Source organism: Desmodus rotundus, chromosome 7, assembly GCF_022682495.2.
Source record: "Desmodus rotundus isolate HL8 chromosome 7, HLdesRot8A.1, whole genome shotgun sequence".
Classification (NCBI taxonomy): Eukaryota; Metazoa; Chordata; class Mammalia; order Chiroptera; family Phyllostomidae; genus Desmodus; species Desmodus rotundus.
Window position 1 is genome coordinate 93,844,188 of NC_071393.1, and position 13,110 is coordinate 93,857,297.

General features: G+C 36.3%; 1 protein-coding gene across 4 annotated transcripts in view; it reads left to right on the plus strand.

Moving 5' to 3' along the window:
- The window catches only part of TRIP4 (thyroid hormone receptor interactor 4), a 57,127-nt gene continuing 44,017 nt past the window's right edge, over positions 1-13,110 (plus strand). For all 4 annotated transcript variants that reach the window (XM_024567566.3, XM_024567567.3, XM_045201178.2 and 1 more), the window contains exons 1-5: positions 1-154; positions 3,427-3,596; positions 4,223-4,356; positions 10,780-10,992; positions 12,802-12,880. In XM_024567566.3, the coding sequence (XP_024423334.1) occupies positions 54-154; positions 3,427-3,596; positions 4,223-4,356; positions 10,780-10,992; positions 12,802-12,880 (697 nt within the window). In that variant the 5' untranslated portion in view covers positions 1-53. The remainder of the gene's footprint in view (positions 155-3,426; positions 3,597-4,222; positions 4,357-10,779; positions 10,993-12,801; positions 12,881-13,110) is intronic.

The window sequence follows — 13,110 nt, forward strand, 5'->3', positions numbered from 1 at the left end:
GTCCGTCGCAGTACTCGTGGCTTTCTCAGCACAGCTGGTTCCGGCAGGGGAAAATGGCGGTGGCTGGGGCGGCGTCCAGAGAGCAGCTGGTGGGCTGGTGTACCCAGCAGTTACGGAAAACTTTTGGCTTGGATGTCAGCGAGGAAATCATGCAGTACGACCGGTTCGGGTCCGAGGCGGGAAGGAGGTTTGGGATGTGATCTGGCTGAGGGAACCGGGAAGCAGGGAGGACTAAAAAGTTAATGAAAATGAAGTAATGTGATTAGATGCCTGCTGTTCGTCTCTAGGCGCCGAATTTTGACCTTTGGTCTTAATAGTTTAGTCTCTGGAGTAGGGTGTCAAGTTCCACAATCGCCCGAAGGGGCCTTGTTTCCTATGGAAACGCCACATTCCTGTAATTAGAACTTGTAAGAGTATCCTGGGAGTCAGTTGCCATATAGATTCTAGAGAGAAGAGGCAAGCCAAATTGTCATTTCAGAAATGCCTTACTCTGGAACATTCTAGTTTGCCCGAACTGGGTTGTATCAAATAGGACCTAGGATTTAAATGGGGGCGGCGTGATAACGAAGCAAATTGCTCCTGACTCAGGAGACCCAGGTTCTATTTTCTATTGTCACTTACTAGTTTTGGAACCTTGGGCAACTTAATCTCCCCCTCTATACCTTAGTTTCCTCATCTATAAACTGACTAACTAGTACAGCTTATCTTATACTTTTATGATTTTTATGAAGTGGAGACGCTGACATAATATCTGTTTTCAGTTGATTTAACAAATATTTGTTGCGCTACTACCAGCCAGGTACTGGAGCATCAGAGAAATTGCTACAATCGAATTCTGGTTGGTTGATGAGTCCTCAGGTGGGGAAAATTCAGGGTGTTGTGGGAGCACTGAGTAAAGGACTGTCTAAAGATATGAGAAACTTCAAGGTTTACGGAAAGGGGTGACTTTCACCCTGAGAACTAAAGAATGGCTAGGTGGAGGTGCAGTGTACAGGTGAGAAGGAGAAACTTCCACAAAAGTTGGTCTTGATCAGGGAACCTGTGTTCCTTGATTTGATTCCTTTTTCCTTGATGCTGAAACCAGAGTTGCAATTCTAGGGCTTTTGTAGGAAGTAAGGTGAGTTTCTGAGTTTAGGAGAAAATAGACTTATTAGCAAAGAGAGAGTTAAGAGAGCATGTATTAAAGGATTTTTTTAAACACTGGAATAGATTTATCAAAATCAAACCAACCCAAAACCCCAGCCAAATTGTATGGCTTAGTTTTACCCTTGGTTGAGGACAAGATCTGGGTAAGTAGTTTTTCAAACATTTTTTAAAGCAATAGAAATGTTGTCAGTTGGAATAATGAGACTTTTTTTTTTTTTTTTTGCAACATACCAAACAAGTCATTCAATTAAAAAATATTGGGACTGCTTTTGATGGGTCAACCATGGAGTATGGATTAGGGCAGTCTTCTCAGTCTCTGAATCCAATTGTATTTTGTCTGCCTACACAGCATCAGGAAAATGCTAATTCTCATAGATTGTGATTTAAAAGCTTATTTTGCAGCCTTAGATTTTTTTCTGTTAAACTTATCCACTCCCTTGAAAGAGGAGTGATCTGAAATTTAAAATTAAAGCACTAAGTATGGCTAAACACCTGCTTGCATTTTTTAAAAAAGATTTTGTTTATTTATTCTTGGAGAGAGGGGGAGGGAGAGAGAAAGAGGGGGAGAGAAGATTGCTGTGAGAGAGAAACATCAATCGGCTACCTCTTATATGTGCTCTGAATGACCAGGGTATACCAAACCTGCAACCCAGACATGTGCCCTGACTGGGAATTAAACCAGCAACCTTTAGCTTTGCGGGCCAATTCCCAACCAACTGAGCCACACTGGTCAGGGTCCTGCTTGTATTTTTAAAAATTCATAAATATGAGTTAGGAATTATTCAATACTTAAAATAAGCACTAAAGCTACTTATAATATAATGCTATTCGAACCAGTTGGTTTTTACTAGTTATTGCATAACAACCTATAATGCCATGATGAAAGCATTTGCTATGTAAATCACTGTGCCTTGCCTGGTATTTGAGAATTACCCAGGTGTACTGTAGTTATCTGGTAATATGAATAATTTGACTTGACTGGCCTGAACTAAAAAACAAAACAAAACCCCAGTATAGAGTTCTTACCTCCCTAATCAATGACAAATTTATGAGACATTAAGATCTGTACACAGATTTTACAAAGTAAATTTTGGCCATCTATCTATATTAGTTCATGTTTTGGTTGTCTATTTTGATAAGAAGTGGTAAGTAATACATTTGGGTGTATGTTCTTTATTAAATAGTAAAAATGACATTTATTCAAATGTTTCTGGACCTCTTTAAGTACTTCCCTAGTGGTTTGAATACTCCAGAGTTAAATGATTCTTTGAGGTTCCTTGAAGCTCTGTGAGTCCTTGGTAACAATAGATTTTTTTGATGAGGGCTAGTAAGTTTGGGGATCAAGTCGATTAAACTATAGAAGTCCTGAAAATGATGTCTACCGATAATGAGACAATTGTATGACTTTTTTTGTGGCCATTTTTTTTAGAGAGAAGAGAGAGAGAAACATCAATGTGAGAGAGAAACATCAGTCAGTTGCCTCCCTTATGTGACCCAATTGGGGATTGAATCAGCAACCTTTTGGTGTATGGAACAATGTTCCAACTAACTGAGCCACCCAGCCAGGGGCCTTGATATATAATTTTTTAAAAAGATTTTATTTATTTATTCCCAGAGAGGGGAAGGGAGGGAGAAAGAGGGAGAGAAACATCAATGTGCAAGAGATTCATCGATTAGTTGCCTCTCGTATGCCCCCAAATGGGCACCTGGCCCACAAGGCAGGCATGCGCCCTGACTGGGAATCGAACCGGCAAACCTTCAGTTCACAGGCTGATGCTCGGTCCATTGGGCCACACCAGCCAGGGCAAGATTTATAATTTTTAAGAATGTTAAATCATTAACTGGTTAGATTTTAGTATATATTCATATTTTTTGTGAATATTTTAAGATTTTGCAATATAGAAATTAAGTCATTTTTATTGTTCCTAGGAAATATAATACTTGCAGATATGTAATTATAGAAAGTATTCTGCCACCTGTACTTTAATAAAAATTTTAAAAGAAAGTATTCCTGTGTTAAGGATAGCCCCATAAGCCTATACTCCAAACCCTGATTTGATTTAGGAAGTTTGTACACAGTTTATATTATGAACTGCTCGAGGTCAGGGTCTTTGTCCTAATCAAATTTATAACCCTAGCATCTAGGGTAGAACTTGACTCAAAGTAAAGACTCGAATGGATTTATTACTGGTTTTTACTACCTTCATCTCTTGTTATGAATATTGAAAACCATAGTGTAAGCTAGTCTTGTTTCAATAACTTTTATCTTTACTTCCTGAGGTATGTTTTGTCAATTGAGAGCGCTGAAGAGATACGAGAATATGTTACTGACCTCCTTCAGGGAAATGAGGGCAAAAAAGGTCAATTCATAGAAGAGCTTGTAGACAAATGGCAAAAGAATGATCAGGAGTTTATTTCTGATGCACTACAGCAGTCCTTCAAAAAAGACGGTGAGTTAGGTTAATGTAATGAAGTAATGATTTGAAATATTGGTAAAGGGCTGGTTTATAGGACTTGGTATTTTCTGTCACTCTGTATTTCCTCACAGCTAACTTAAACAGTCATATGTGTACATATTTTTAATTCAGTTCTTCTCAATCTGTGGTGAGTATTATTCTAGTGCAGACTTTTTCAACTTAGAAAATATCACATATTATTTGCAGAAATAAATGTGACTTCAGAATAATTTGAAAAATTTATACATGGGTTAAAAAAACACTTTTCAGTTATGTGCATACCTAGATGAAGGTAGATGTTGACCATTTTTAATATAAACAGATTTAGAAGTAACAATTTAGTTAAACAGTAAAAAAGATGAGCACAAAACTACATAATCTAAGTCATTATTATTATACAACCTGAAATATAAGGTTTTAATTTAACTTCTTAATCCCGGCCAATAGTCTTTATCATTTAAATGATGATTTAAATGCAATTCTCGTTTGAAAGAAGGTAGTTTAAAAACCTGCCTGACTTCATATCTTGACTTTAAATATTAAGCATTGCCTTCTCTTTATTAGCTATTAGTTCACCAAACTATCTATGTACATATATGTATATTTTTTCTTCTTTAAAGAAATTTTAGATGGGCAGAGATCAGGAGACCAGCTAAAGAGGAGTAGACGGAAAGGGAGAAACAGACAGGAAGTTCCTGCATTTGCTGAACCTGATACAACCGTAGAGGTCAAAACACCTTTTGACTTAGCCAAGGTAAGTGCTTTTGTAATGAAATTTTTTACTGGCTATGTGAAGAAGAGGAAATGACTGATGAGAAAGGTGTACGAATTGGTCTAGAATGACAGTCCTTCAACAAATGCATGAATTTTATGAAGAGAAAGTGATAATTACTTTTTATATGGTAGTTTTTTGGGCAGCCTGATTAAGTAAGTATTGTAAGGACATCTTTACTTAGAGGCGATATACACACACATACACACATACACACCCATATAGTAAAATTATTTTCTATCATATATGTGTGTGTATGTGTATGTGTGTATACATATATATATACACACATATATAGTGGGAAATAATTAATGAAGTATACCTTCAAATTCAACATTTTTTTGTGGGTTTAAACTAAAAGAATATATAATTCTAGCTGTTATTAACAGTGTTCCTCTTTTGGGCCATCCACTACCACCACCACTATCCTCTTCATCATTTAGCTTTTAGAATTTTGTTATTCCCTCGTGGTATTTGGAGGTAAAAAGAAATATTTATTTTATCTTTTTTTCTTTTTTTAATAAGCAGAAATCTTTATAATCAGGACAATTTTACCATCTAAATTTCCTTACATAAAGGAAAAGTTAATTATGCTAAAATGGGAGAGTATGATCAGAAAATTCTGAGTGTGATGATTACGTAAAAAACACTTGGCAGAATATTTACAAAATAATATTAAGTTAAAGTAAAAAACCTGAGATTTAAGCCTTTTATCAGTTGGAATAAAATGAGCAAAGACCACAAGCAAAAGATAAAACACAAGTGACCAATACACATAAAAAGATGTCTAACCTTATTAGTAATTAAGGAGCCATTCATCCCTCTAATTTCCTGGGGCTTTCCTAGTTTGAGCATCTTTTAGTCCCATGCAAATCAGGATGGTTGGTTACCGTATTAATAATCAAATCAATACACATGAAATCCCTGAGATTCTGCCTATCAAATTGTAAACTATATAGAGTACTTAGAGATGATGAAGTATTAAAACTGTAACCTCCTGTACATTGCTGATGGCAGTGTAAATTGGTTTACACTTTGAGGACAGTTTGGCAGCATATATGAAGAACCATGGAAAATGTTCATATACTTTTGATTTATTAATCTAAGTTAAGAAAGTAATTAGAAGTACATGCTAAACACTATGTTCTGTTCAATTTTATTTATAATATTGAAAATTTGAACTGACCTGATTGTTTAGCCATAAGAAAAAAGATTAAATAAATTATAGTTTCCTCTTACATGCCTGAACCGTGGACATGAACAATGATGTGGGGATTGCCTGAGGGAGTGGGGGATGCTGGGTGGAGGGAGGGCAAAGGGAAGAAGTGGGACAACTGTAATAGCATAATCAATAAAATATAATTAAAAAAAATTATAGTTCCCTCATTTGATGGAATACTATGCAATTAATAAAGTTATTCTTCAAAATACAGAATTTGGGAAAATGTTCATCACAATTAAGTTTGTAATCACCTAAACATTATTTTGAGTAATTTTTTGTATTACTCTTACCAATAAAAATACTTGCTTTCAAAGTAGAAATATTTTATATAAGGGTATGAATATATATTTTGTAAGTGTTGATTGCAAGTATTAAGGTAAAAGTAACAAAAATATAAAGAAAATATTTTCTGCTCAATGTGATGAATAACAGATGAAATGTTTAAAGCCTTATTCCATAATTTACAAAATAATTATGAAATAATAACAATATGATAACAAACTTGTAATAAATTGATTTTCAACATCCAGGACAGAGAGTTGTTGAAAATAGCATGAGAACTATTATCTGTGTGTTCTTCTTTGAGTCAATGTCCTAAGGATGCTTTCTAAAAAAGTTCTAGTTCTCTTTTTAAATATTATTGGTAAATATTTTTAAACTTATATATATAAATTCTTTTAAGTATTTCTTTTTTATAATTATTTAATCTTTTCATTTATTCAGTCTTATGTTGCTTTAATGTGTTTGGTCAGTGCACTCATTTACCAATCCACATTAAAGAAGCCTGCACTGACTATGTGATAACTAGATTTTTAGTGCGGTAAGTGCCAATTACAGTTGACAGAGAACTCCACTGTTTATATTAATGGACTTTAATGGATAAGGTGCCTTGATGCTTGCTGTTAAATAGGTTTCATAAGGTAAAGTAAAAGCTGGGGGCCACTCTTAAATTTCCAGATGAGTAGGGAAAATCTTCAAATTAATAATGATTTAATAATAAATTTTATATTTCTTAATGCTTTCTTAATTTATCCCTCAAGAACCTGTTTCTGAGTCTATGTTTTGTCTTAAGTGTTTTGTATTCATTAAGCAAACTTGAAAAATAAGTTTGAAAAAATAGTTTATCCCCTGTATAGTAATTTCTCATTAAAGCCACGGTGTATACTGAATTAGTGAATACTGAACTTCCTAGGGGACTACATGAGAGCCTCTGGTCACAACAGTTCCATCAGCCAATCAATACATAGCCTTGTTTCATGTGTGTTTTTGTTTAAAGACACTTTATTTAATATATGTTGTTGAGTCATTAACATTGACTCACGGCCAACAGCACTATAACTCATGGCAGAAGAAAACTTATTTATAAGACACCTATTTTCTATGTAAAGTACAGTCTTCTCATGCTTAGGAACACAGGACAGCACTTCAGCACTGTGCATGGGGGCCATTTTAAATGGTGAGATCACCAACAAAAAGCATAAAAGTGCAAAAGAGCGGCACCAAATAGACTAAAAAACAACACATGTTTACGGAATGCAAGCTGAAACAAGAAGGCACATCATTGCCTTGCTGGACCTTAGCTGGAAATATGTGCATTTGATGACGCAAACTTACTGCCACTCTGTGCAAGCGCTTGGAGTATTGATTTGGGGATTACAAGTAAATTTTAGCAAGTAGGCAAATTCACAGATCTGGAAGCATGAGTACTGATTATCAAATGGACCTACAAATGGACCTGTAGATAAATCTATCTTCAGCTTTCACAAGCAGTTCATCTGGTTATTCAGAAATCTTCATTGCATGTCTGCTGTGTGTCAAGAACTGATTTAGGCATTAGAGTTATAGCAATAAACAAGACACATTAGGCTTTCTTGCTGTCCTGGAGTTTACATTTTAGTGGTTCAGAGGAAAAGTGGAAAAGACAGTCAAAAAAAAATTGTTTAAGTAATTATAGATTGTGAAAACTGCCATGAAAGAAATAAAAACAACTGTGTTAGGTAGTAGTTGGTAGGACAGGTATTAGTTTACATAGGTTATTCAAAGAAAGCCTCTCTAAAGGGCTGAAATAATAGCTAAGACCTGAATATGAAAAGGAACCAGTATGTAAAGAGACCGGCTAGGAACAGTACAGATGGGGGAATAGCAAGTGCAAAGGGGAGATGGACAAAAGTGTTGTAGGAAGAATCAGAAGCCTTGTGTACCGGCAGCATAGTGAGCAGGAAAAGAATAATATGTAGATGAAGTTGGAGAGTACATGGAGGCCATATGTAAGGCCTTATAGGTTATTAGAATGTAGCTTGGATTTTGTGACAAACACAGTGGGAAGCCAGTGATGATTTTAAGAAGTGGAACGATATGCTATCAATTGTTTTGCTTGCCCCTTTTTCCCCTTCTCTATTTCTCTCTCTCTCTCCCTCTCAATAAATACTTACTGCCCATTATATATGAGACTTCATCAAAGCCCTGCTTTTAATCCCTCAAACCTTATTTTAATGTAGCTGGATACTGTAATGGGAGTCAAACACAAATTTCTGCTTAGAGATTTTAATATTCCCTTCACCATCAACCCTGAGAGACAAAGATATAATTGACTAGTTTGAAAAATTGTGACCTGCTCGATTATATTAAATCTAGCACTTGTCTGACATTTTAATTTTTACCTAAGTTGACTTATTTGATTTTATCTTAGCTCAGCTTTTGGTTTTGGACATTAGAGCATGTCACATCCCTTCTTTCCCCCTTATTTTTATTGTTGACAGTATTATAGATGTCCCCATCGCCCCATCTTTGGCCAATTCCACCCAGCCCCACCATCCCCGTCACATCTCTTTATACTTACCAGAGAATTGTTTCTCTTCCTTGTACTTCCGCATCCCCTAGAACTCTTTTGAGATTTTTCCACTCCAAAACTTCAATCTCTGGAAATAATTGAGAAACTCTCAGTTTAAAGGAAAATAGGACCACAACATGAGAGAGGTATCTATACACTTTATGTGTCAGAGGCAGCTATGGCTTACATGTTTGTATCCCCCCAAAATTCCCATGTTGAAATGCTAATGCCCAACGTGATGATATCAGGGTGCCGGGCTTTTGGGAGATTCCTATGTCATGAGGGTGGAAGTCTCATGGATGAGATTAGTGTGCTATAAAAGAGACTCCACAGAGTTCCCAGGCCCCTTTCACCACATGAGGACACAGTGACCTAGATGTCATTTCTGTAACCTCGAAGAAGGCCCTCACCCAACCATGCAATGCTCTGATCTTGGACCTCCAGCCTCCAGAACTTTGAGAAATAAATTTCTGTTTGTAAACCACCCAGTCTATGGTATTTTGTTATAACAGCCTAAATGGACTAACACATAGGCTAATAAATATAGTTCTCTTTTTAAACTTTGTATTTTATAATTTACATATAGAATTGAACAGACGGATTTTCACAAATTGACCCATACCTGTATAAACAGAAACAAAACATTACCATTCCTCTAGAAAACCCCCAGTGTGCCCCCAAATGACAGCCCTCCCAAGGAAAACAGCTTCTTGACTTCCAACATCATAGATTACTATTCCTGCTTATGGACTTTGTATAAATGGAGCTAAATAACATGTACTTTTTTGTTTTGGCTTCTTTCAATTAACATGCTTTATGAGAATTATCCATATTGTTTTGTATAGCTGTACTTTTTCATTGTCATTGCTACATGGGATCTTATTACATGAATACATCAATACTGTTAACATTTGGGTAGTTTCCAATTCCAGTACTGCAATGAACATTCTTTTGCATGTCTTCTAGTGACATATTTATACATTCTGTTGCGTATATATCCAAGAATTGAATTGCAGGGTTACAGGATATGCATATGTTCAGCTTTAGTAATTACCAATTTATACTCCAACAGTGTATGAGAGCTCCAATTGCTCTGTATCCTTGCCAGTACTCTGTATCTTCTGTCTTTCAATTTAGCCATTCTGCTTGGTATGTTGTATGCATTGTGGTTTTATTTTGCATTTTCTTGATAAGTAATGAAGTTATGCACCTTTTCATATGACTGTTGGCCATTTGGATATCTTCTTTTTTAAAAAATATTTTATTCATTTATTTATTTTTAGAGAGGGGGGAAGGTAAGGAGAAAGATAGGGAGAGAAACATCAGTGTGTTGTTGACTCTCGTGCGCCCTCCACTGGGTCCCTGGCCTGCAACCCAAGCATGTGCCCTGACTAGAAATTGAACCAGCAACCCTTTGGTCTACAGGCGGGTGCTCAATCCACTGAGCCAGGGCTGGATATCCTCTTTTTGAAAGAAAGATTTTATTTGTTTTTAGAAAGAAGGGAAGGGAAGGAGAAAAAAAGGGAAAAAAACATCGATTGGTTGCCTCTCACACAAGCACCAACTGGGGACAAGGCCTGCAACCCAGGCACATACCCTGACTGGGAATCAAACCGGCAACCTTTAGTTTTACCAAACAATGCTCAAACTATTGAGCCACACTGGTCAGGGTTGGATATCTTCTTTTATGACATTCCTATTTAGGTCTTTTGCCCATTTTTCTATTGTGTTTTCTGTCTGAATCTATCTTACTGAATCTGTTTTTATTGATTTTTCTTACTTATATTTCCAAATCTGTGAGTACCATCTGCTTTTATTATTTTTAAAATATTTTATTTATTTTTAGAGAGAGGGAAAAGGAGGGAGAAAGAGAGGGAAACAGCAATTGGATGCCTCTCCAATGCCCCCAACTCTGGACCTGGCCCACAACCCAGGCATGTACCCTGACTAGGAATCAAACCAGCAACCTTTCAGTCTGCAGGCCAGCACTCCATCCATTGAGCCACACCAGCCAGGGAGAATGTCATCTGCTTTTAGAGGCATTTTTGTTTCTTATGATCTTCAATTTAGCTATGCTTAAATATGTCACATAATCAGCTTTTACTGCTACAGCTATTTCCCACCAGTGGTAATAGAGGGCTGAAAAGGCAAGGTCTGTTACCTAATTTTTCTAGAGCATAATCTTTCTTTAGACCCTTGATTATAATTAATTTGTATTTCTCCTACTCCTTTCTTTCTTGACTCCTTGGTAGTGTGTAAGTTGTTATTGAACAGAACTGAGGTTTTTCTCTTTTCAACAATTTTCATTGTCATTAACTATTTGGTGTTATTTCTGATATTTTTATACACTTAGGCACAAGAGAACAGCAACTCCTTAAAGAAGAAGACAAAGTTTGTTAGTTTATACACAAAAGAGGGACAAGACAAGCTTGCAGTCCTGATCCCAGGTCGCCACCCTTGTGATTGCCTGGGCCAGAAGCACAAGCTGATCAATAACTGTCTAATCTGTGGGCGTATAGTCTGTGAACAAGAGGGCTCTGGCCCTTGCTTATTCTGCGGTTCTCTGGTAATAGTTTTTTTTATTTTACTGGTTTAATAATAGGGACATTTACATCCCTCATACTCTTTTTTCACAGTAAATTTTTTCCCTACGATATCTAGTAAACTGTAATAGCAGGAATTTTTTAGGCGAAAACCCAAGGTTACATCCTAATAATGAGGCTTGTTAGTAAGAAGGGTTTTGAGAAGACATACGTTGAGAGACCCAAGTCTTGTGTCAGATTAATCTCAATTCAAGAAAACTTTAGGGCCTAAAATGTCAAATTTTTTTGTCAAAGTCTTCAGACATATCCCCACAGGGACAGAACCATTGTGACATAATCCTCAGGTCATTAACACTTTTGTTCCTAGGGTACCTCCTCTTTATAGCTCTGTAGTGAGGGAATGACCTCAAGTGTGTAGCAGTAATGACTCTGTTCTAAACACCCTAATGAATTGTCTAGAAAGCTTATACTGCCAGTTGAGCTGGCTAGCTGAAGCAGTGGCATTTGGTGTTGGTGAAGGGTACTATTTTATATTGTCAATAAATGTCCTCCCATGTGAAGCTTTCTCTAGGGAAACAACCTACCACTGCTGGCAGGAACTCTGTCCCGCTGCTAGGAAGTACAGTGTTTTCTGTTAGATCCCCTGGAAATCTAACAGTTCAAGAAACAGAGGAATGTAAAGTAGATTGTCCTTTAAGCCTGGCAGTTTTATAAGCTTAATGAAACTCTTTAAGTAATCCCTTCTTCCCCTCCCTTCTTACAATTGCAGTGATTTTATTATTATTTTTTTCATCCTCACCTGAGGATATGTTTATTGGTTTTAGAGAGAGAGAGAAAGAGAAACATCAATGTGAGAGAGAAACATCAGTCAGTACCCTCCCTATGCACCCAAAATGGGGATTGAACCCACAACCTAGGTAGGTGCCCTGCCTGGGAATTGAACCCCCCAACCTTTTGGTGCATGGGGTAATGCTCCAACCAACTGAGCCCCCCAGCCAGGGCTGCAGTGATTTTATAATAAACAAAACTTTATTTTGCTTAATATAGTCATCATTTTTAATATTCTAAGGCAAAAAACAAAATATATATGGTATAAAAGCTAGAGAAGATTTCACTAGTGATACTGTAATTTGCTTTTTTCTCTTTGTCTTTATAATAAGATATCTGCTTATAATTTCTCCTATAAGACATGGATTGCATGATTAGAACTGGAAGGCTTTTAAAAAAAGGTGTTGAATATTTTTTGCAGTATTCTCAATGATGGCACATCTTTCTCCTTTAAAAGTAGATTAGATTAGATTATTTTTTTAATTAAAATTGTTTTAAAGATTTTTTAAATTTACTTTTATTATTTTTTTAAAGATTTTATTGATTTATATTTGGAGAGAGGGGAACAGAAGGAGAAAGAGAGAAAGAGAAACATTAGTGTGTGGTTGCCTCTCGCATGCCCCCTACTGGGGACCTGGCCTGCAACCCAGGCATGTGCCCTGACTGGGAATTGAACCAGTGACCTTGTAGTTTGCAGGCCACCACTCAATCCACTGAGCCACACCAGCCACGGCAGGTTAGATTTTTTTTTTAAACTGCCAAGTCATTCAGGGTCACTCGCAGTGAGGTCAGTCTTTTGTATGCTTCATGAAAGAAGGGAAAAATAGAAAGAGTAAGGTAAAACTCAATTTGAATATATATTTTTTGGTATATTTGGATAAAAAAGTGTCAACAGTCTCATTTTTTTGTTGCCAAACTAATGTGTGATTTAAGTTTACTTTGTAAGAATATCAGGAAAACAACATAAATAGGTATTGCATCATGTGACTTTTATTACTTTACAGGTATGTACTCGTGAAGAACAGGATATTTTACAACGTGACTCAAACAAGAGCCAGAAATTGCTCAAGAAGCTAATGTCAGGTAGGCAGTAATCTTCTGATTACTCTCCCTCTCAACGTTTGAGCACATAACGTTGAGTGACAAAACAAATAATTGTAGTGGATTATAACCCAATGAGTAAAGTTAATATCCTGAATTAACTAAATGGGGAGAAGGGACAGCTCTTTCTTATAGAAGAATTCTAATTAATAAAGTGAATGAATCTGATGTCTAGAGTTGACATATACTAATATTCAAAATGTGCAGTTTTC